At 48.9% G+C, this 23,645-nt stretch overlaps 1 protein-coding gene across 3 annotated transcripts in view; it reads right to left on the reverse strand.

Annotated features, from left to right (window-relative positions):
- The window catches only part of RIN3 (Ras and Rab interactor 3), a 128,159-nt gene that overhangs the window by 57,361 nt on the left and 47,153 nt on the right, over positions 1–23,645 (reverse strand). For all 3 annotated transcript variants that reach the window (XM_037832027.1, XM_037832026.1, XM_037832028.1), the window contains exon 3: positions 19,984–20,101. In XM_037832027.1, the coding sequence (XP_037687955.1) occupies positions 19,984–20,101 (118 nt within the window). The remainder of the gene's footprint in view (positions 1–19,983; positions 20,102–23,645) is intronic.

The following is a 23,645-nucleotide window of genomic DNA, read 5'->3' on the forward strand; positions in this document are numbered from 1 at the left end:
GGAATCTTTAGATTTGTGAGGCACACATTTACTTGGGAAATACAAATGCATTCTTTAGTATTGGCAGGTAGCCTTGTTAACCCAAGAGATCTTAATTCTAACACATTTTGGTAGACAGTAGAGTTTTTGTTAATAAATTTTCCAGTTATGACCCTCATTTGAAGGGCTTGGTCAAAGTTACTCTTTAGCCAAGACATTATCATTATGTATTCATTCATCAATATGTATTGTGCTCAGTCTGTTGAAATAAAGGGTAAATGGTCATGGAAGTTGAGAGGAAGCCACAGAGTTAGAAGGGTTCCAGGGAATTTCCAGTGTTACTGGGCCATAGAACCTATATGGACTCCTTCCTGGGGACTGGAGATTCAAAGCAATCAGCACACTCTCTTTTGATGATTGAAAATCAGAAAATGTGGTCGGGTCGGGATGGGGTGGTGCTAAATTGATTTTATCTAAGATAAAAATCTTGCAAGTAGCAAGGATTCAATAGGTGTTTGTGGACTGAGCATTGGATGCTTTAGAACTGCCCCAAACTGGGACAGTTGTCCTGATGAACTGAGGAAGGACTGGACACCGCTTCTGCGGGAGGGGTGGGGTTGCTGACTTTTCAGGGGCCTTTGCATCTGCTGGGGAGAAACCGTGGGTGGTCCCAGGAAGCGGCCCCTCCCCAAGGCCCTTCCATGACACTGCTGAGTCAACCTCTGAAACCGCCCACCTCCCAGAATGGGCTGGAAGACATGATTCTGATGATTGATCCCCCTTCCTAAAGGGGACACTACATTTCTAAGTTTGGTCCCTGGCAGGAAAGACTAGATGTATGGGTCTTTGAGGATGAAAAGCCAAAGTGACAAGAGCCTTGTTGGCATTGGTGCATGGTGGGGGAGCGGGAAGGAGGCACCTGCTGGGTGGTGGGCGAGGAAAGGTGATGGGCCAGGCAGGGGCCACGTCCATTCTTCCACCTGTGGGCCACCGTCAAGGAGCGTGCCCCTTCCTCATTTTGTAGGCTACGGCAGCCTTTTGGCCAGGGCCTACCATTGCTCTGCAATACCATGGTTACCATGGAAACCACCACTTGAAAGGTTTGTGGTTGAGGTGGAGAAAGGGCTGTTTGTTGCTCTCACCAGGCCTAGCCGAAGGCCCAGTTTTCTGACATAGGTGAAAACCACTGCCCCTGTTCCCAGCAATTGCTCTGGAGTCCTGGGACCCCATGGTTCTAGGCCCACTTGCTTCAAGATGATGGTGCAGCTCAGCTGCCTTACCTGTGAGGCGGGAGAATAGCCCTCTCCCTGCCCGGAGGAAGGTGCTGCGAGCCTCGAGCTTCCTGGATCTCTCTGGTACCAGAAGGCAGAAGCGCAAGCAGTCCCACGCTAGCCAGAGCTGCTCTTGGATGCTACCAAACCTTCCAAGGGTTGGAACATCGAGGGAGACAACGCTTGTTCCTGCCTGGGGCAAAGTCCAGACCTGAACAGGGCTGACCAGGTGTGAACTCCTGGCTCCACCAACCGCACACCCCGAGCCGGGGCCACACCTTCAACCCTCTAATTGCCAGGTAAGAGGAGAAAGTAATCCAAGCCCCTCCAGGCCCTCTGTGCCAAGGCTGGGAGTGGCGCAGCACAGAAAGTTCTGCATGAGGGACAGCGGCCACCCCACCAAGGATGGTACAGAAGCCTGGGAGACCCCGGGGGTGTAGGGGGGGTGGCTGGGAGAGCTGGAAGTGGATGCTGATTCCTGAATGTGCTAGAAAAGGTTCATTCTCTCTCCCCGGCTGTTACTGAGAATATGGTGAGGACTTTTGCCCCTGTCTGATTCCCTGGGGGGGGCCTGAAGCCCCTTCACTATGGATTGACCACGCTCCCCAGCGTCAACTGCCCCAATGCCCCAATGCCCCTGCCTGGCCCTGCAGCCTCTCAGTGTAAGGTCACGCTCTCGCACCCCCAGACTCCTTCACCAACCATGGCCCAGGGGCACTGCAGGGCTCACCACCTGCTGTGCCACATCCAAGAGCCTTGGGCTGCAGGCAGAGGGCAGAGAGAGGGGGAGGACCCGGCAGCCTTGGTTCCGGGTCCAAGCAGGGGCCAAAAGCACGCCTCCGAGTCTCCACCACAGACAGGAAACCACCGAAAGCCAGAACTGATGCTCTGGTTGAAGCCCCCCTCCCTGCACTGCACAGATGGGAAACTGAGGTCCAGAGGAGAGTCATCATTTTGCAAGAAACCCTGGCATGGGGCACAAACCTCGATTTAGAGCAACGATTACACCACATCATCCCTGGTTTACAGGCCCGACTCGAGCCCTGAATGGCGCTGCTGGGCAGCAGGGCCCAGGCCTTCTTTCTTTTTTATTTACTTATTTTTTTGCCCCCATTTTTCTACTCATCCATCCATACACTGGACAAAGTGGAGTGTGGTCCTTATGGCTTTCCCAATCACATTGTCACCCCTCATAAGCTACATTTTTATACAATCGTCTTCAAGATTCATGGGTTCTGGGTTGTAGTTTGATAGTTTCAGGTATTTACTGCTAGCTATACCAATTCATTAGAACCTAAAAAGGGTCGTCTATATTGTGCGTAAGAGTGCCCATCAGAGTGACCTCTCGGCTCCTTTTGGAATCTCTCTGCCACGGAAGCTTATTTCATTTCCTTTCACATCCCCCTTTTGGTCAAGAAAATGTTCTCCATCCCATGATGCCAGGTCCATATTCCTCCCTGGGCGTCATATTCCATGTTGCCAGGGGTATTTTACACCCTGGGTGTCAGATCCCACTTAGGGGGGGAGGGCAGTGATTTCACCTGCCAAGCTGGCTCAGCTAGAGAGAGAGGGCCACATCTGAGCAACAAAGAGGCATTTGGGAGGAGGCTCTTAGGCACAATTATATGGAGGCCTAGCCTCTCCTTTGCAGCAACAGTCCTGCCAAGGGCAAGTCCTGTCAAACCACCAGTACCCCATGTCTGTGAGCACATCAGCAACCATCGAGGTGGGGGAGCCCAACATCCCTGCATTCTCCACCAGCTCCCCAAGGGGGCTCTGCATATTTTTTTCATTGTTTTTTTTTTTCCCCAGGCCTTCTTTCTTTTCACCGTCCCTGCACTGAGACCTTGCCCGGGTCACACTGTAGGCTTAATGGGTGCCTGCTGTCATTTAAAGCCCTGTCTTCTCTGAACTTCGAGGCCGTCGTTTTGGCAGTTACATCTGCAGCGACTCCCCACTAAACTGTTCAGGCTGGAATAAAACATCCCTTTCCTTGGACGGTGCTCTTCCATATTTAGCAAGTGTGTGGATGAGACTGCAGCATCTGAGAAGAGGAACACAGCACGAACTGTCACAATGCAGACAGGACTTCGTCTGGGAACTATTTATAGGTTCAGATGCCAAAACAGAAGAGGAGACATTGGACAGATTTGTAAATTGCCAAGTGTCAGAGAAGACTAAATAACGAGTAAGCATACGGAGTTTTCTGGAAGAAGGAAAGGTAGAGGGGCGGGGAAGGAGCTGCTGTGCAGGGGCAGCCAGCCAAGGGACTGGCAAGTCTGGGAGAGCCATCGGCCTTGCTCCCTGCTCACACTGCAGGGGTGGGGGTGGGGTGTCCTTGACTGCACCCCACATGACAAAACACTCTGCTCTCTCTGGGAGCAGACAGGAACAGGCAAGGCGGTACAGGGCACTGCCCCGATGGCAAGAACAGCAACTAGTGTCACTGGAGGAGGCGTTACCAAGAATGACCAGAAAACAAAGCGGGCTTCAAGTTCAGGCTCTTACAAATTTCCTCTCTCCGCAGGGTTTGGGAACTTTTATCCAAAGTCAAGAAGAAACTGCCCACGACTTGTGGGAGCTGTGAGGCCCAGAGGGAGGGTGGCTTGCTGAAGGCCACAGAGCTCTGAAGTAACGACGCCAGGTCCTGGCCCTGAGCCTGACTGGCTGCCCAGCCCTTGCCCCTCATGCTGGGCGGTGGCTTCTATGGGGCAACGCTGCCCACTAGGAACAGGATGCGAGTCACACACATCATTTTACACTTTCTCACCACCACATTATAAATAGCAAATGGAAACAGGTAAAAGTAATTTTAATATTTTATTTATGCCAATATATCCAAAATATTATCATTTCAACATGTCATCAATATAAAAATTATTAGCTATTATTTCACATTCTTTTTTTTCCACCCTAAGTCTTTGAAACCCGGTGGGTATTTTAGACTTACAGCCCATTTCTATTCAGACTTGCCACATTTCAAGTGCTCAGTAGCCACAGGACGGGGTAGCCCTAGAGCCGTGAGTCTCAACTGGGGGTGATTTTGTCCCCCGGGGACATTGGGCAATGTCTGTAGCCGTCTCTGGTTGCTGCACTTGGGAGGGGGGGTGCTCCTGGTATCTACAGGGTGGAGCCAGGAGGCTGCTACACATCCTGCAATGCACGGGCAGACCCCAATACAAAGACTGATCTGACCCCAAACACCAAGAGTGCTGAGGCTAAGGGATGCTCTAGAAGAGAGCTAGGCTGTGCTCCCGGGACAACGGGCAGGGCCCCAGAGGGGCAGCGGGTGCCAGCACAGAGCGGGTCCGACCTCAGTGCTTGGCGGTGACCTGGAGGAATGGAACACAGCCACGCCTTCAGGCCCACCAGCCACCATGCTGCCATCCTCACAATCAGCAGAGACACTGGGAGCCATGGAACAGGTTGTGAAAACAAGAACGAGGGACCTGTCTCAGAGCAACTGACATTTCACTAGCCACGGGATGCAGCTGAACCACCTGCTCACGAACGTCCAGCTGCCCCAGCCTTGCACGAACCCAGAAGCCCCGTGCACCTGCTCCACAGGTTCTGTGCTCACGACAGGCGTTGGAAAGAAAAGCATCACGCATCCCTCCCATGCACCAATGCTGAGTACCCGGACACCGGCTTCTCACACACGTTTCAGTTCTGCACTAGATGTTCGTGGATTTGCATTTTTAAAATGCATTGTTGGAGGAAATGTTTCTTCCCAAATTTTCAAGTTTCAGGGAGGGCCACGTTCCCCACCGTCTCACTCACCCTCCAGTGTCGGGAGATCCTTCTCCTGGGTGCAATAAAATCCTAACACCCTCTTTGAATCCTTAGGGCCTGGCGCCCTTACATTGAGTAAATGAATAAACAAAGGTCTTATGTAATTCTATAATTATTTAGTAGACATGATTCTTGCCTCTTAAAATAGATAGCTGCTTCCCTGGGAGCAGAACCCAGTTTTCAACTTGAGAGCAGGGCACCTAGTATTAAGATCACATGCCGTTCCATTAAACAAGTGTGTGGGCAGATGAGTAATAAAATAATGACCAAAAATATATATATAAATAATAGGAGGGATGAGGGATATGGGATGGTTTGGGAGTTCTTTTTCCTTTTTTTAATTAAAAAAATTTTTTTCTTTATTTTATAGTAATGAAAATGCTCCAAAATTTATTGTGGTGATGAATGCACAACTATATGAGGATTCTGTGAGCCACTGATTGTATACTTTGGATGGGTTATACGGTGTCTTGAGTATATCTTAATAAAACTGCATTGAAAAAAAAAAACAAAACACGTGCTTTGGAGCCAGGCTGCTTGGGTTTGAACCCCGGCCCTACCACTTACTAATGTGTGACCTCGAGCAGGTCAATTAGCCTCTGTGCCTCAGTTTCCTTACCTGTAAAATGGGAACAATCATTGTTCGGTAATCTACTGTTGCACAACAAATACTCCTAAAATTTAGTGGCCTAAAACAACCATATTATCGTAGCTCACGATATCATGGGCCAGGAATTTGGGCAGGGTTCAGCTGCATGAGGACTCTGTTCCTCATGGCGTCACCTAGGTCACCTGGGGGTCCTCTGCTGGGCTGGGCCGGAGGGTCCGGGATGTCTTACTCACGTGCCTGGTGCCTTGCCTGGCAGGCACAGCTGGAAAGCTGGACTCAGCCGGGCCTCTTCTCTCCAGGATGGTGGCCTTGGCGTCACTGGGCTCATTCCGTGGTGTTCCAGTTTGCTGATACCGCCTTTTCGCAAAACACCAGAAATGTATTGGCTTTTATAAGGGGGGTTTATTTGGTTACAAAGTTACAGTCTTAAGGCCATAAAGTGCCCAAGGTAAGGGGGTACCTTCACTGAAGGATGGCTGTTGGTGTCCAGAAAACCTCTGTTAGCTCGGAAGGCACATGGCTGGCATCTGCTTGCTCCCAGGTTACATTTCAAAACGGCTTTCTCCAAAATGTTGCTCTTGGGGCATTTTGTCCTCTCTTAGCTTCTCCAGAGCAAAAGTCTGCTTTCAAAGGCCATCTCCAATATGTCTCTGTAAGCTGCAGCTCCTCTCTCAGCTTCTGTGTGTTCTTCAGAGTGTCCCTCTTGGCTGTATCAAGCTCGATCCTTCTGTCTGAGCTTATACAGTGCTCTAGTAAACTAATCTAGGCCCATGCTGAATGGGCAGGGCCACATCTCCAGGGAAATTATCCAATCAGAGTTATCACCTACAGTTGGGTGGGTCGCATCTCCATGGAAACACTCAATCAAGAGTTACAGTCTAATCAACACTAATACCTCTGCCCACACAAGATTGCATCAAAGATAATGGCGTTTTGGGGGACATAATACATTCAAAACAGCACACATGGCTACTCAGAGCCCCCGAGTCCAAGCAGAAGCTGCCAGCTCTCTCAGAAGCTAGATGCAGAATGGGCACCGTGTCACTCTGCAGGCTTCCCAGATTCAAGGGGAGAGGCAATAAACCCTACCCCGTTAAGGGAGGAACATCAAAGAATTTACAACCATTGTTATCTGCCACATAATAGCGTTTATAAGATTAGGACTGATAGCAAGATTCAATGACTTAATTCAAAGAAAGGGTTCCGTAAATGACTGCTGTTACTATTTTACTTCCTTAGTCTCTCACACTGTACCAAGCAAAGGCCTGGGGCACACAGCCAGTTCTCAGTAACTACTTGGTGTCTTAAGTCAGTAGAGAAAGAGGCACATGGAGAACATTCTAGGTCGGGCAACACAGACAGAGCTTCTTGTACCAACCCCTGAGCCACGTTCTGCCAAACAGGGATCCAACTAAGGCCCTAAAACAGCGATGTGAGAATGGAGTTTGTTGAAACAAATGCGCGACACTATTACAAGGAGTTAATAATAGAGGGGTATATGGAAAAAATGTACCTGTTGCAAATGATGGACTATAGTTCACAGTAATATCTTAATATTTTTTCACCAACAATAACAAATGCACCACACCAACACTAGGAGTCAATAATAGGGAGGTATAAGGGGTATAGGATGTTTTGGGTTTTCTTTTTAATTTTTCTTTCTTTTTTTGGAACTTTTTCATGAAAATGTTCTAAAATTGATCATGGTGATGAATGCACAAACAATGTGATGATACTGTGAGCCACTGATTGTATACTTCGGATGGATTGTAAGAAGTGTGACTATATCTCAATAAAATTGCATTAACATAAAAGGAGTCCTGAGGGAGCCTAAGGGAAATAGCAGAAGTAACACAAATCCAATATAGTCAACCTATGCCAAGACCCCTCGCCCTGACCCAGTCCAAGGGTCTCCAAAAACGCAGTGAGGGAGGTACCATTCATTATTTTACAGGTGAGGAAACCTGAGCTTGCCCAAATTCAACCAGGTAATAAGTGACAAACCAGACTTCAAATCCAGGTCTACCTGTCTGTCAGCTCTTTCTGCTACTGCCCCTGCAACACTGGCATTTCTCAAAGGAAACCCTTGGAAATACTGAATGACATCTTTGCAATGGCTCCAGTGCTACAGAACCCCGGAGCCAGTAAGGAAGAGCCCCTCAGGCTTCCACTAGAAAACATCTCTTGATCTCAAATGCCATTCTGTTGTCTGCTGGCAGTTGTAGGCTATCCATTTGATTTCTCCAGAAATCTGTGCTACACTTGTCCTATTGCTCCCTGATTCTGATTTATATTTCCTGTTTCTACTAAGATACAGCTTTTCATACAAACATTATAACAGATTATCTGTAAACACACACACACACATCATGCTTTAGTTTGCAAAATGCTCACATATATACCACCTCCTGAAAGCTTGATGAGGTGGGCATTACTATAACCATTTTATCAATGAGGACGCTGAGCAGTGGGGTGTGTCGGTAAATGTTTAATAAGCAGCTCTCCAGGGGGAAGAAAGCCCTGATTGACAGCATTGGCCAATTTCCCTGATGTAAATACTCCTACCACAGCTGACTTCAAGCCAACAACAAGATGTCAGTGAAGGCAGAATTGGGAAGAGCCAGCAGAATCAGCCCCTGTGAGCTGGTGCAAGCGTCTCAGCACACTGTGCAAACTGCTGCCCCGAGACAAGTGCACTCTCACACAGTCATGGAGAGGCAGAAGCGGGCCTGGGACCCTGGGACTCCTCAGACTCCAGGGACCCCACCTCCCACGGCTGCCCTCAGGGAAGCGGTGACGCCTGGTCTGCTCCCTTTCCGCCCAGCTCTTGATCTTTTCAATGAACATAATGCACAGGGATATAATCTTTAGCTAAGGCTTCAGACTCTGCGGGTAACTCCAAAGTTCTTTATGCTTTTTAGATCCCCGCCTAAAAGAGGAAACAATAAGGCACAAGCCATGCAACAGCTATAAATGTCTTGATTATTATCTGCCCTACTTCCCTCTCTGGCGTCTCTACCTACCCCCCTGACTTGGAGAGTCCTGGATGAGGAACAGGGAGATAAGACAAGAAACAGCCTGGCCAGAAAACCTTTGGGTGTGGAGGTGACAGACCTGGGTCCAATCCCAGGTCCACCTTGGGTATGATTTCCTCGTCTGCAGAACGGGGATCCTATCACTTGCTTCACAGCGTTGTGGAGAAGACAGAAGAGGTGATGCCCATGAACACCATGCCCAGGGCCTGGTACCCAGCAAGCCCCCAACACTGGGTGCCAAAGGCCAAACAGAGAAGATGTCACAGGCAGGGCCTGGCTATTGGGGAACTGGGTCTCACCCAGGTGGCCCTGTTTTTGTAGGTGCCCAGGACAGCGTTGGGCTGGCAACAATGACTACATTAAAGGAACATTCCAGCAGGGGAAATTCCACTGGGACAAGTTCCCTAAAAGTTTCCGCTGTGAAAACCAAGACCTTGACAGCAATAAGTCCAACAAATGTTAACAGGATTCGGACTGCAGGTAAAAGCAGGGCAAAGTACCCAGTGCTCCTCAGCAGATAAAGGCAGATGGACACGAAGAGCCATGGAAGATACTGGTCCATTTCTTTGGTACTTTCCAGATGGTCTCACTTCCGAGTGGTTCCTTATATAGTTTGGGCAGAAAGGAGAAGCTGGTGGGATAGGCACAAAAACATGGCTTTGCCAGAGGCCAGCTGGGCTGCCAGACACAGCAACATCTACTTTCCTTGGCTGAGGTGAGGCTCTATGATCCAGGTCAGTGAGGGAGGGGGGATCAGGCAAATTAAGAATAGTACCTTCTCTCCATGTGGGGCTTTATCCTTCAAAGGCATTTTGTATTCACGTCTCAACAGGTGAGGTTGGGGTCCCTTCTCCCAGGAGGCCCAGAGACATTGAGCAACTTGCTTAAGGTCACACAGCAAGTTACTGGAGATGCCAGATTAGAACCCCTTTCACTCTCACCCATGGTTTTGCCACAAGCTCTAAGTGGCCCTGACGCTGCCCATGACTTCCCCATAGGTACTTCCAGAGCAGAGCAAATCTGAGAGGTGCTTCCCTGACTCTGTGCTCAGAGATGCTCAGGGGGAACAATGGGCATTCCCTTTCAGGAAAACAAAACGAAACAAAACCTAAAGCTGAGGCCCCTAGGAACATCCCCTTAGAAGTCCTCTCTATGAGTGGTCAACCCAGGACAAACCAAGGCTCCTCAGTGATGCTGCAAGAACAACAAAGCACTTGTAAAAGCACCCTGGCTTGTCTCTCCCACTCCTGCCCATCCACACAGCCAGCCAAGTAACCCTTTAAGAGCAGCGTATGGCACCTTGATGGCTTTCTCCCCCTTTTGCCCAGAAGACAGCATAATGACGTCAGTGCGTTACGACACCGCTCCAGGCTTCTTGCACGCATCTACCCATCAATCCCTCCAACTCTTGTGCTGCAGACAGTCCCATTTTACAGATGAGAAAACAGAAGAACAGAGAAGTTAAGTAACTTGTCTGAGGTCACACAGAGACATAGAGAGAATAAAAACCTTGAGCTGTTAACCTTTCCAAAGCTCTAGATCATTCACCATGATGCACTACTGTCTCCCTGCAGAAGTTCCAAGAGGTTGCCTGCTCCAGACCAACCCCTACTTTAATAACAATCATTCCTTATCATCTTTAGAATTTAATACCCTTTGATTCAAATAGAGGTTAAATCTCATCCGAGGATAATGAGTCAGTTGGTAAAAGGGACACCAATGGAACGCAAGGACACCAACGGAAATTTCCCTTGTAGAATTCAAAGGCATTCTGGGTGACACTCTGGCCTGCCCGTACATGCAGCTCTCTACTGCCCTGGAGGACTCATTTGGAATTTCTCCCCCAGTTGGCTTAAAAGGTGCCCCCAGACCACTGGTGATAACCATCAGTTGGACTGATCAGCACAAGGATCACCGTATTTGCCCCTGGTTGGGCTCCTGTTCTTGGGTACAAATCTACCTCTCCAACTTCAACTACTTGACCTAAAATACAATACCTGAGAGCAGAAAATTACCATTGGGCAAGAAGAAATGCTACCTGAGCCAGACCAGTAGCCTTTCTCAACCCAGGGTTCAGCCCAGGCAATAGGGAAGAGGCAGGGGGAAAAGAGGGGCTGGCCTGGGAAACACGGCTCAGACCCTGTGTCTGGGAGGCTGGCTACTTGTGTGGGCCAGATGCACTGTCCCTCAACTGTTCCTCTTTTAGGGACAGGGCCAACCATTTTCCTTTTATTTAGCAGCCAGCAGGAAAGAATGTGGCACTGCCACCTTCTTCAAGGGTGCAGGTTAAGAAAAAGGTAGCGAGAGGACTCGGGCAAGATGGCGGCATAGAGAGGAGTGGAAGCTAAGTAGTCCCCCTGGAACAACTACAAAAAACCAGAAACAACTAGTAAATAGTCCAGAATAACTGCGGGGGGACAAACGAGACCATCCATTCATCATACACCAACCTGAATTGGGAGGAATGCCCGAGAACACAGCATAAAATCTTTAAGTAAAACCTGCGGAACCAGGTCGGGAGACCCCCTCCCCCATAGCCCGAGCTGGGGAGCCTCGTGGTGCCAGAGAGAAGCTCTCTCCCAGCAAGCGAATACAGCTCAGCTGAGCTCCAGCTGGGGTTTTAAGTAGTGAGTGTGAACTGCTCACTACAGGTACGCATCCCCAAAAAACAGACAGAGGCTTTGGGTGACGACTGACCTGGGAGAGCCGGAGGGTCACCTTGGACTGGGTCTGAAGGGGACTATCTGTTTCTTTTTTGGCTCAGTGGAGAAAACCCCAGTCATATTCAGTTTCCAGGGCTGTGACTCTGGGAAGGGTGGAGACACCACAAGCAGAGAGCGAGACCATTGAAATGCTAATGACCTCCACCTGAGGGGTCTGTCTTCTCTAGGAGGAAAGGGGTGGGGCCCTTTCCATTCAGAACCAGACCCCAGAGCCTGGGGGAACAGGGCCATACCTCCTCACACCAGTCAAGAATTACAGGCTAACAGGCGTCACCTGCTGGGCAGAAAAGCACAGTGACCCGAGGCATCAAAGGGTGGAGCAATTTTCTAAGACACACCCTCAGGGAAACCAGATACTGAATATTTCTCCCCTCTGGGACCTGAGCCTGTTCTGGTCTGGGAAAACCTGATTTGGATAACCAAGGAAACCATGTGTGCCGGTTTGAATGTATTATGCCCCCCAGAAAAAGCCATATTCTTTGATGCAATCTTGTGGGGCAGACATAATAGTGGGGATTAAGTTGGAATGTTTGGATTCGGAGATACGCCCCACCCAACTGTAGATGATAACTGATGGGATATTTCCACAGAGGTGTGGCCCCGCCCATTCGGGGTGGGCCTTGATCAGTGGAGCCATATAAAGCATGCTGACTCAAAGAGACTGAAAGGAGTGCAGCTGTGAGTGACGTTTTGAAGAGGAGCAAGCTTGCTAGAGAGGAACGTCCTGGGAGAAAGCCATTTTGAAACCAGAACTTTGGAGCAGACGCCAGCCACGTGCCTTCCCATCTAACAGAGGTTTTCCGGACGCCATTTGCCATCCTCCAGTGAAGGTACCTGATTACTGATGTGTTACCTTGGACACTTTATGGCCTTAAGACTGTAACTGTATAGCCAAATAAACCCCCTTTTTATAAAAGCCAATCCATCTCTGGTGTTTTGCATTCTGCAGCATTAGCAAACTAAAACACCATGCCTAGACAACAGAAAATTATAACCTACACTAAGAAAAACAAAGTTATGGCCCAGTCAAAGGAACAAACGTACACTTCAACTGAGATACAGGAATTTAAACAACTAATGCTAAATCAATTCAAAAAGTTTAGAGAAGATATTGCAAAAGAGATAGAGGCTGTAAAGGAAGCACTGGACATGTATACGGCAGAAATCAAAAGTTCAAAAAACCTACTAGTAGAATCTATGGAAATGAAAGGCACAACACAAGAGATGAAAGACACAATGGAAACATACAACAGCAGATCTCAAGAGGCAGAAGAAAACACTCAGGAACTGGAGAACAAAACACCTGAAAGCCTACACGCAAAGGAGCAGATGGAGAAAAGAATGAAAAAATATGAGCAATGTCTCTGGGAACTCAAGGATGAAACAAAGTACAATAATGTACGTACCATTGGTGTCCCAGAAGGAGAAGAGAAGGGAAAGGGGGCAGAAACAATAATAGAGGAAATAATTAATGAAAATTTCCCATCTCTTATGAAAGACATAAAATTACAGATCCAAGAAGCACAGCGTACTCCAAACAGAAGAGATATGAATAGGCCTATGCCAAGACACTTAATAATCAGATTATCAAATGTCAAAGACAAAGAGAGAATCCTGAAAGCAGCAAGAGAAAAGCAATCCATTACATACAAAGGAAGCTTAATAAGACTATGTGCGGATCTCTCAGCAGAAACCATGGAGGCAAGAAGGAAGTGGTGTGATATATTTAAGATACTGAAAGAGAAAAACCACCAACCAAGAATCCTGTATCCAGCAAAGCTGTCCTTCAAATATGAGGGAGAGCTCAAAATATTTTCTGACAAACAGACAATGAGAGACTTTGTGAACAAGACACCTGCCCTACAGGAAATACTAAAGGGAGCACTACAGGGTGACAGAAGACAGGAGTGTGTGGTTTGGAACATAATTTTGGGAGATGGTAGCACAACAATGTAAGTACACTGAACAAAGGTAACTATGAATACAGTTGAGAGAGGAAGGTGGGGAGCATGTGAGACACCACAAGAAAGGAGGAAAGGTAACAACTGGGACTGTGTAACTTGGTGAAATCTAGAGTATTCAACAATTGTGATAAAATGTACAAATATGTTCTTTTACGAGGGAGAACAAGCAAATGTCAACCTTGCAAGGTGTTAAAAATGGGGAGGCATTGGGGGAGGGATGCAATCAGCATAAACTAGAGACTGTAACTAATAGAATCATTATATGATGCTTCCTTTAATGTAACAAAGGTGATATACCAAGGTGAATGCAGATAAGGGGGGGGATAGGGGAGGCATGTTAGAGACTTGACATTGGTAGTATTGTCTGATTCTTTATTCTACTTTGATTTAAGGTTATTTTTCCTTTTGCTGCTTCCTAGCTGTCATTTTTTTTTCCTCTTTCTTTTGCCTCTCTACCTTCTTTGACTCTCCCTCCTGCCTTGTGGAAGAAATGTAGATGCTCTTATATAGAGAGTGGTGAAGGTGGTGAACACATAAATGTATGACCATGCAGAAAACCATCGATTATTTACTTGGGATGGAATGTATGGTGAGTGAACAAAACCATATTAAAAAAAATGGCTTGATGACAAAACCTCGAGGGCAATATACTGAGTGAAATAAGCCAGACACATTAGGACAATTATTGCAGGGTCTCACTGATAGGAACTAATTACAATATGTAAACTCATAGACATGAAATATAAGGTACCAAGATATAGGATGAGGCTTAAGAATGGGGGGTGGTTGCTTAGTATGAGCAGAATGTTCAACTAGGATGAACTTAAATGTTTGGAAATGAACAGGGGTGTTGGTAGCAAGGTGTGAGAATAACTAACAGCGCCGAATGGTGTGTGAATGAGGTGGAAAGGGGAAGCTCAGAGTCATGTATGTCACCAGAAGGAAAGCTGGAGGTCAAAAGATGGAAATGTATAAAACTGAATCCTATGGTGGGCAATGTCCACGATCAACTGTACAAATACTAGAAATCACTTCATGAACCAGAACAAATGTATGACAATACAATTAGAAGTTAATAATAGAGGGGCATATAGGGAAGAACTATATACCTATTACAAACTATATACTACAGTAAGTAGTATTTCAACATTTTTTCATAAACAGTAATAAACTTACTAAATCAATACTAGGAGTCAACAATTGAGGGGGTTGGTTAGGGATAGGGGAGGTTTAGAGTTTCCTTTTCTTTTTTTCTTTTTTCATCTTTCACTTTATTTCTTGTCTGGAGTAATGAAAAGTTTCTAAAAATTGAACAAAAATTAAGTGTGATGGATGCACAGCTGTATGAGGGTACCCAGGGGCAAGTGATTGTACACTTTGGATCTTTGGATAATTGTATGGTATCTGAACAATCTCAATAAAAATGAAAAAAAAAAAAAAAAAAAAAAGAAAAAGGTAGCCAGTGCCCCCCTGGGTGGGTGATTAATCCTAGCCACTTAGGGACAGGGCTGCAGCCCCAGAAACTGGCCTGGCCTCCACCCACCCCATGACCTGCTCTTTCGTCCCCTGCAGCCCCACCTCAATGTCTCCTCTGCTGGCTCTCTTCCCCTCCCCTCCAAATCTGGCCTCCGAGGGTCCCCAGTAAGGCCAATGGGTGACCCAGACACCACAAAACCATCTTGTCACCTTCACGCAGCAGATAGGAAGACTAGGATGTAGTACCTGGTGGTGCTTGTTCAAAAGAGTTGCTGCCCCTCCCTTGCAGGGGGATGAGATCAACCATCGGTGGTGGCTTGGAGCGATGGACCCCGAAGAAACGTGTTCTTAAAACTAACCCTTTCTTAGGGACATAGATGGGACACAAGGAAAAAAAAAAAAAAAAAAAGGAAATATAGAATGTAAGCTTTACATCAATGTTGAATTTCTTGAACTTCTTAGCTGCATTTAATGAGATTGCATAAAATAATATTCTTGTTCATGGGAAAGGTATATGTGAATTATATTGTTTGTTCAAAGATATGTGCAGCTAGCTCCCATATGTTCAGAGGACAGAGCAATAGATGATGGATGTTAGGGAGGGAGGGCGGGAGGGAGAGAGGGAAGGAAAGAAAGAGACAGTGTTGTGACAGGATCTTAAAGGTGATGGATTGGGGTATCGGGGGAGGGGGGTTGGGGTATGATGGAGTTCTATGTATGGGGTTTGTACTATTTTTACAACTGTTCCTGTAAGATTGAACTTATTTCAAAATAAAATTATTGAAACAAACAAACAAACAAAAAACTAACCCTTTCTTGTGGGTGTGAATCCATTGTAAGCAGGACCTTTTGGCGAGGCTAAGGTTAAGGTGTGGCCCTGGATGGGTCTTAATCCTCTTACTAGAATCCTTTATAAGTGGAAAGAAATTCAGACACACAGAGAGAAAGCCACAGGGAAGCAGCCAGCAGCTGAAAGTAAACGGAACCTGGTGGAGAAAAGGGAGCCCAGGAGAGGCCACCATTGCATCGCCATGTGAGAGAGGAGCCACGGGCCAAGGAGCGCCAGTCTGCAGGAAGAAAGCATCTCCTTGATGAGGCTTTGATTTGGCCTTCTCTTGGCCTCAAAACCATGAGCCAACGAGTTCCCTTTGTTTAAGCCAACCATTGCATGGTATTTGCTTTAGCAACGAGGAAACTAAAACGCCATCCCCTGGGGCGGGCCTGGCTGTGTAATAACCTGCTTGGGTCAGCGAGAGAGGAGGCACCGCCTGCCACCTCTGAGCGGAACCTTGGGGTCTATCATGGAATTCTGCATCCCTCCCAATCCCCTCTGCCCCACGATGGGGGCTGCGCTTTTAGCCTGGTCCAGAGGGAAGGAGTTTCTGAAAAGAGCCTCAGCTGGCCCGAAACACGAGTGAGAAATACGCCTTTGTTGTGGCAAGCCACGAAGTTCAGCGTTGTTCACTGCAGCAGCAAAACTAGCCCAAGTCAACTGATTAGTGCTTTGCAAAGAAACTCCTAACGAGAAACGAGAGGAAACTCCAAGCCCACAGCAGCACAGAAGTGGTTCAAATGAGTCTTTCTTGTTCAAAGCAAACAGTAGACATGGAGAGAAAGTATCATCCTTTTCCGGGGCAGCCCCTGGTCTCCTTCCCTCGCCTCAAACTGAGGGGAAGCCCAACAGAAGGCCCCAGTCCCAGGCCCTGGGCCTTTCCCTTACCCACTTCCTTCTTCGGCCACCCCTGCTGCAGCCACCACAGCCAGGCGAGGACCCAGGGGCTCTCCGTCCTCGGGGAGGCTGGCGGGCTCCCTCCTCCCACGAGGGGCTATGAGGCAGCCCCCCACGGGCTCGGCTGGAATATATCCACAGCCTTGGAATCCTGAGTCTAGGCTCATTCCACTCCTCCTTCTGAATTTATCCTGTAGGAGGGTTAGTTATAATATAGTAATAATAATAACAACAACCACAAACACGTATATACAACGTTACTCTGCTCCAGGTACCGTCCTAAGCATTTTAAGACATGGCAACTCCTCCTAGCACCCCATGAGGGAGGTGCCATTATTATCCCCATGTTACAGATAGGGAAACTGAGGCCCAGCAAGTTTAAGTAACTTGTCCAAGGTCAGAGGAGTAGTAAAAGGCAGAGCTGGGATGCAAACACAGACTGTGCTTGTTTACTGTCTAAGGAAGAAAGTACCAAATGGGAAGAGAGGACAAGAAGGTAGGGGCTGCGAATCAACACAACAAAGAAAAGTTACCTGCTGCTGTCCGGGTCTGCCTAGTGGCAAACCTCAGGGGTCTAGGGTTTGGGGAGCAGTAGAATAATATAAGAAAAGAGCCAACAAAACATAAATGTACTGATGATGTCTGGGTATTAATGGGGACTGGGCAAGAATAAAAATTGGAAGAGTTACGTTACGCAGAGAGCATTTGGTTTTGTCTATTTTGGCGGAGCCGAGCACTAAATGTTTAAAAGTGGAAAATGAGATTCTGTCACATGGCCCTGGGAGGAGAATGCGAATCCAGGGCAAGAGGCTGCCTCCATCCCCGAGTCACCGGTTTACCCCTTGGGCTCCTACTGGAAATGAGACATGAAAGCAGGTGTGGCGTCCTGGATCCACAGGGTAGGCCTAGTGAATGCTTCCTGATCAAGTTCCAATAGGCTGGGGCAGCCAGGGGTGTGACTGGTTCAGAAAGACCTAGAAGAGGTTACCATAGGGGCAAAGGCATCCATCTGAAGGAAGGAAACTGGATTCCAGACCTTCTGTTGGTCCTGCGCAATTCTCATTTCCCACCACCCTGCCGTCAGATTCCCGGAGCACATGTGAGTGCAACCTGCTCGACACATCACTCCACCCCTCTTCCAGCTACTGTTTCCAAGGCTGGTTTTGAAATTCAAGGGTACAGTTGTCTCATGCATTTCTAAAGATTTGTAGGGAACTTGTATCTGGGCAACCAAGCCCCTGAAAGCCTGGTCTACCAGGCTGAAAGCAGGACTACCCCCGGCTGGTCCCACACGTCCATGAGCAGATAGGATGATGGTCGGTTCTCCTTCAGGGGGCCACACTCGGGGCCCAGCAGCCCCACAGGAGCAAGGACCCTGGTTCCTGGAGAGCAGTCAGCACCCCAAACAACTCCAGCCCACTGCAGTCATCCAGGGGTACTATTATTTGGTCTGGGAAACCAGAACACTTTCTTCCCTCTTTGGTTCCATGTCCCTACGCGTCCCTCCCTACCGGACCCTGCAGGATGGGGAGGTCATTAGAGTTTGCTGTATAAATTAACAGCCTCCCCCCAGACCCCATGTTCCCCATCCCCCTTACCCTGTGAGCAGACTCCTCGGAGTTCACCCAAATCTAGGGCCTAAGCTTCTTCCTGGGCACACGATGGAACCACCTTTCCTAGTCTCCTTTGCAGTTGAGTTAGATGTGGTCATGTGACCAAGTTCTAGCCAATGGAAGGTGAACATCAGTGACACACCCATTGTGGTCATGTGACCAAGTTCTAGCCAATGGAAGGTGAAGGCCAGTGGCACGCCCACATGGGGGCCCGGCAGTGAGAGCTGCCCCCAGCCCTCCTCCATGCTGTTTCCCCCTTCCAGCCCGCTGGGTTGGAATCGGCCATAGGAACCCAGAGGCTGCCTGCGGAAGGTGCCAGGGCCTCTGTCGGCATCCATCACCCCGAATGAGCCTTTCCCACTAACCAGGAAACTCCCACGTGAGTGGGAAAGAAGCTTCTTCTGGGTGTAAGCCATTACACTTTTTTGTTGTTACAGCAGCTAGCCAGTATTCCCGGCTTCCGTGTTCTCTGTGCATTACTCTCCATCCTATAATTTTCCCTGTTCATTGTCTCTCTTCACCTGAATGTGAGCACCTAGAGGCAGGGGATGTGTTTTGTTCCCTGCTGTATCCTCAATAGTACAGCAGCACCCAGCACAGAGGAGGCATGTGGTAATAAATGGAATAAATGAATGAATGAATGGTGTTTTACCCACTCTGCATGAGTCTCTGTGGAGAGGCCCCTTATTTCCGGTTTCACTTTCTCATCCACTTCTGAGGCTAGAAAATTAGCCTTTAATCAAACAAATCAATTCACCCTTGAGGACCCAGCTTAAATGATCCATCCTCTCTGACACCTCTCTGAGCCACCCCCCACCCAACGGTGATCTGCATCCCGTGCCCCTCAGCAAGGGATCCCTTTGCAGCAACACGTGTCACCCTGCACAGCAAGTGTTGATGACTTTGTCTCTCCCCTGCCACCACGTCCCCACCCTCCCACTAGAGTGGGAGACCCTCGAGGCCAGGGAGTCTGTCGTAGTCATCCTGGCGGCTTTCTAGTGCCTGCCACAAATGTGTCTTGAGGAACAAGTGCTTCTTTAACTGTTGTCACTCTGCTGCTTCCAAGGGTAAAAAGATTCTCGCAACCACCTGGGATCCATTTACAACAGGATCTAAGCAGATGCTTGGAAAATTCCAGTGTGTTCTAACAGGCTTTTTGGACCTGAATGCCTGGCGAGTGCACAGAGAGGAGTGCAGCAGCCCAGCAGGGCCTCAAACCCAACAACATGTTCACCGCTGCAAACCCACCCTCGACCATGGGCCCCACACCTGCTCCTGGCCGCCCTGTGCACACACGTAGTTTTTGTCTTTCAAAGAACTTGCCTACTTGGCCCTTACAGCGGCCCCGAGACAGAGGTAGGACAGGGACTCATGTTCATCTGACAGACGGGGAAACTGAGGCTCAGAGAGGTAAAATGAACCAAGGTCAAGGTTTGAGTGTGTGCTGAGCTCACACTAGGACCCCAGGTGCACGGAGAATTCCCTCCTTTTCTTCTCTCTTCTCCAGCCTCCCTGTTGTGCTTCGTTAACAAGAGGAAACTTTGTGGGGGCCCATGAGGAAGCAAAGCTAACAAGCCCTGACGTGGGTGAGCGGAAACTAAAACTGACTTTTGAGCGATAAAGTGAGTTCTAAAGTAAAGTTGGTCAAATATCTTCCGCAGACTGCAAGATTTTATCCCCCCTCCTATTTTTAAACACCTCTGGTTCTGACTGGAGTGTCTGTGGTCAGAGGGTGCAGCGTGTGCTGCTGCCGTGTGGTCAGAGGCCAGGATGGGGGGACGGGGCACTTACTCGACTTTTCTTCTTTAATGGTGTATTCGAGTACCTGGGGCCAGCTCTCATTCAGGGAAGGAAAGTGGACACAGAGCACCAGGCGCTTCAAGCTGCTGTCTCGGCAGACCAGGAACATCTGAAACGGAAGGAAGGGAGGAGCGGTCATGCCAGGCAAGCCTCGAGTGGTGGGTAGAAGGACGCCATGAGATGGAAGTCACCCGGAATGTTCCAGAAACAAAGTGTCAGTGTGGGACGGTCAGGCATCTCTCAGGAGAACTGGGGGTCTGCCCTACGAGCAATGTGTCACCTAACCCATGTCACCTGGTTCCTTGACTTTCAGTTCCTCACTGGTCCCCTGGGGAGGTTCAACCAAATCAGTGTTTCCTAAAGAGCATTTGTAAACAGTCAGCCTGGTGGGGGGGTGGGGGGAAAGGGGAGTGTTTAAAATGCAGATTCCTGTACCCTACCCCCGAGATGCTGGTTCTGGAGGTGGGGGCCCAGATCGGCATTTAAACAATTTGCCCTGGCTAATTCCAGTGTGGGTGGTCTGGGGTCACACTTAGACAAGCTGTGGGGAGAAAAGCGGGGAGTCCAGATAAATTTCCACTAACACCCCAGCATCTACTCTCTGGGGAAGCCTGTTGGAAACAATCACAGAGATTAGTCAATTCACACTCTATTTCGGGGCTGCAAAAATAAAAATAACGCATCCTTCGCATAGAGCTTTCTTGATGACTGGAAGTGTTCTGAATACTTTATATATATTAGCTTGCTTCATCCTTTTAATAGCCTCATGACGTGGGTTTTGTTATTAACCCCATTTCACAGATGAAGAAACTGAGGCACTCTCAGTCAACCCAGGGCCCACCTCCTAGGGGTGGTGTGACGATGGACCGAGTTGTTACCTGTAAAGGGCTAGGCTCACAGGACACACTCAGGTGGGTCAGCTCAGCCAGCATCGCCCAGCTGTAAGGGGCAGAGCTGAGGGTCCACACCCCACCTCTCCATGGGACCCCATTACCCGCCTACGAGTTTTTCTTTTCCAATAATGATGCCTCTGGGCCCTGAGGACGTAACTGTGCTCTACTATCAAAATTACCCAAGCAGTTGTATTTATAGGCACTTCACTCTGACTACTTCTGCGCCAGTGGGAGAGGCTGTGACACCGTGGGTCACAGTCACACCCACAGTGGCCCCCTGGGGCAGTGCCCTCCCCTGAGTGACTGTGGGCAGGGGAATCGCCACTTCCTTTCATGAACTCTGGCATCTTAAAATGGCCTTTTCAGTTTCGGCTAGGCCCAGCCAAGTTCAACACTCCTTCCTGGAGACCCCACCTCCCGATCTCCCCAGCCTCTAGAGGTACCGCAGCCAGGGAGGGGGTTGTCCTTCAGCTGGGGCAGGGGCACCCCCATCCCGAGAAAGGACGTGGTCACAGCGTCCCCTCCCCACCAGCGCTATCGCCTCCACACCCCAACTCTCCTGGCCCTGGGGTCCGAGCCTTCCTGACTCTGGGTTACAGTCTGGAAGAGACGAGAACGGGAGTGTGGCCACAGTTGTCAGGGACAGGTGGGGGCGCAGGGCCAGTGGGCCATCACGGAGGACATGGCCCCAAGCAGGAGAGGACCTAGGAGCTCTGAGGTGGCCCTTCCTCCTGCTCCACACCAAAAGCTCGCTCTGTCCTACCACCCCTTTGGGGATGCTCCAAATTCTGCTGTTGTTGATTACTAGCATTATTATCAGGACATTGCTACATTGGTATAATTGTTAATAACACGGAGCTGCTAACACACACCGCCTTCCCAGTCAGCACCAAGCCCTGACATCAGTGCACTGGATTCCATGATCTCCCATTAAACATGTGTGGGGGGCGGTACTGTTCTTATCCCCATTTTACAGATTAGGAAACTGAGGCAGAGAAGCACGTAATGCCAAAGATACAGGGTGAGTAAGTGCCGGAGCTGGGATTTGAGCTCAGACCCTTCAACTCTAGATCCTGGACACTCAACTACCCCTCTAGCCGCCCCACAGAGGGTGGGCCCCTCAGTTTAAGATTTTGCTCTCTGGGAGTGCACGCTCCTTCAGGGCCAGCCGCACAATGAATCTATTAGTCATTACCCATGCTCGGAAAGGAGCTGGCCAGACCCTCTCCTCGGGTGGGGAGAGGGGGAGAACCGGAGCAGACAGAGGAAGACGGGGGGTGGGGGGATGCTGTGGGCAAACGTCCCCCAGCCTGGAAGGTGGTCGGCCCCACTAAGGGGACCCAGCAGGAGGCTGACTCACTTCTAGATGCTTCCGCCGGCCCTTGCCCTCTGCTCAGAGACGGCACCTCAGCTCCTGCCACAGCCTCACCCTACTTTGAGTGCAGTTGTCATTGAACTTAACCTGAACCTGAAATGACCCCAGGAACATGTTGTCTTTCCAAGAAAAGCGGCCACTTTGCCTCCCCTTCTGAGGGCAAGGTCAATTAACCCCTTGCCCACCAGGCCCAGGGCAACCAGCAGTGTGGGAGGGAATACGGCTGTGTGTGTGTCTGAGAGAATATGAGCGTGTAAGAGAGTGTGTGAGTGTATCTGTAGAGTGGGTGAGAGTGTATGTGTGGATGTGTGAATGTGTGTGTGTGAATGTGAGTGTGTGAATGTGTCTGTAGGTGTGTGAGAGTGTGACTGTGAGAATGTGTGACCGAGTGAATGTATGCGGATGTATGTGTGTTTGAGTGTGTTAATGTGAGTGTGTGAATGTGTGAGTGTGTGAACATGTCTGTAGGTGTGTGAGTGTGACTGTGACACTGTGTGACCATGTGAGTGTGTGTGGATGTGTGAATGTGTGTGTGAATATGAGTGTGTGAACGTGTCTGTAGGTGTGTGAGTGTGACTGTGACACTGTGTGACTGTGTGAATGTATGTGGATGTGGATGTGTGTGTGAACGTGTCTGTAGGTGTGTGACAGAGTGTGTGACTGTGACACTGTGTGACCGTGTGTGTGGATGTGTGAATGTGAGTATGTGAATGTGTGAATGTGCGTGTGAACATGTCTGTAGGTGTGTGTGTGACTGAGAATGTGTGACCGTGTGAGTGTATGTGGATGTGTGTGCTTGAGTGTGTGAATGTGAGTGTGTGAACGTGTGAGTGTGTGAACGTGTCTGTAGGTGTGTGACAGAGTGCGTGACTGTGACACTGTGTGACTGTGTGAGTGTATGTGGATGTGTGAATGTGTGTGGGTGAATGTTAGTGTGTGAATGTGTGTGTGAACATGTCTGTAGGTGTGTGACAGAGTGCATGACTGTCACACTGACTGTGTGAGTGCATGTGGATGTGTGAATGTGTGTGTGAATGTGTGTGAATGTGTGTGTGAACGTGTCTGTAGGTGTGTGACAGAGTGTGTGACTGTGACACTGTGTGACCGTGTGAGTGCATGTGGATGTGTGCTTGAGTGTGTGAATGTGAGTGTGTGAACGTGTGAGTGTGTGAACATGTCTGTAGGTGTGTGACAGAGTGCGTGACTGTGACACTGTGTGACTGTGTGAGTGTATGTGGATGTGTAAATGTGTGTATGAATGTGTGTGAACGTGTCCGTAGGTGTGTGACAGAGTGTGTGACTGTGACACTGTGTGACCGTGTGAGTGCATGTGGATGTGTGCTTGAGTGTGTGAATGTGAGTGTGTGAATGTGTGAGTGTGTGAA

The sequence above is a fragment of the Choloepus didactylus genome, chromosome 4 (genome assembly GCF_015220235.1).
Source record: "Choloepus didactylus isolate mChoDid1 chromosome 4, mChoDid1.pri, whole genome shotgun sequence".
Classification (NCBI taxonomy): Eukaryota; Metazoa; Chordata; class Mammalia; order Pilosa; family Megalonychidae; genus Choloepus; species Choloepus didactylus.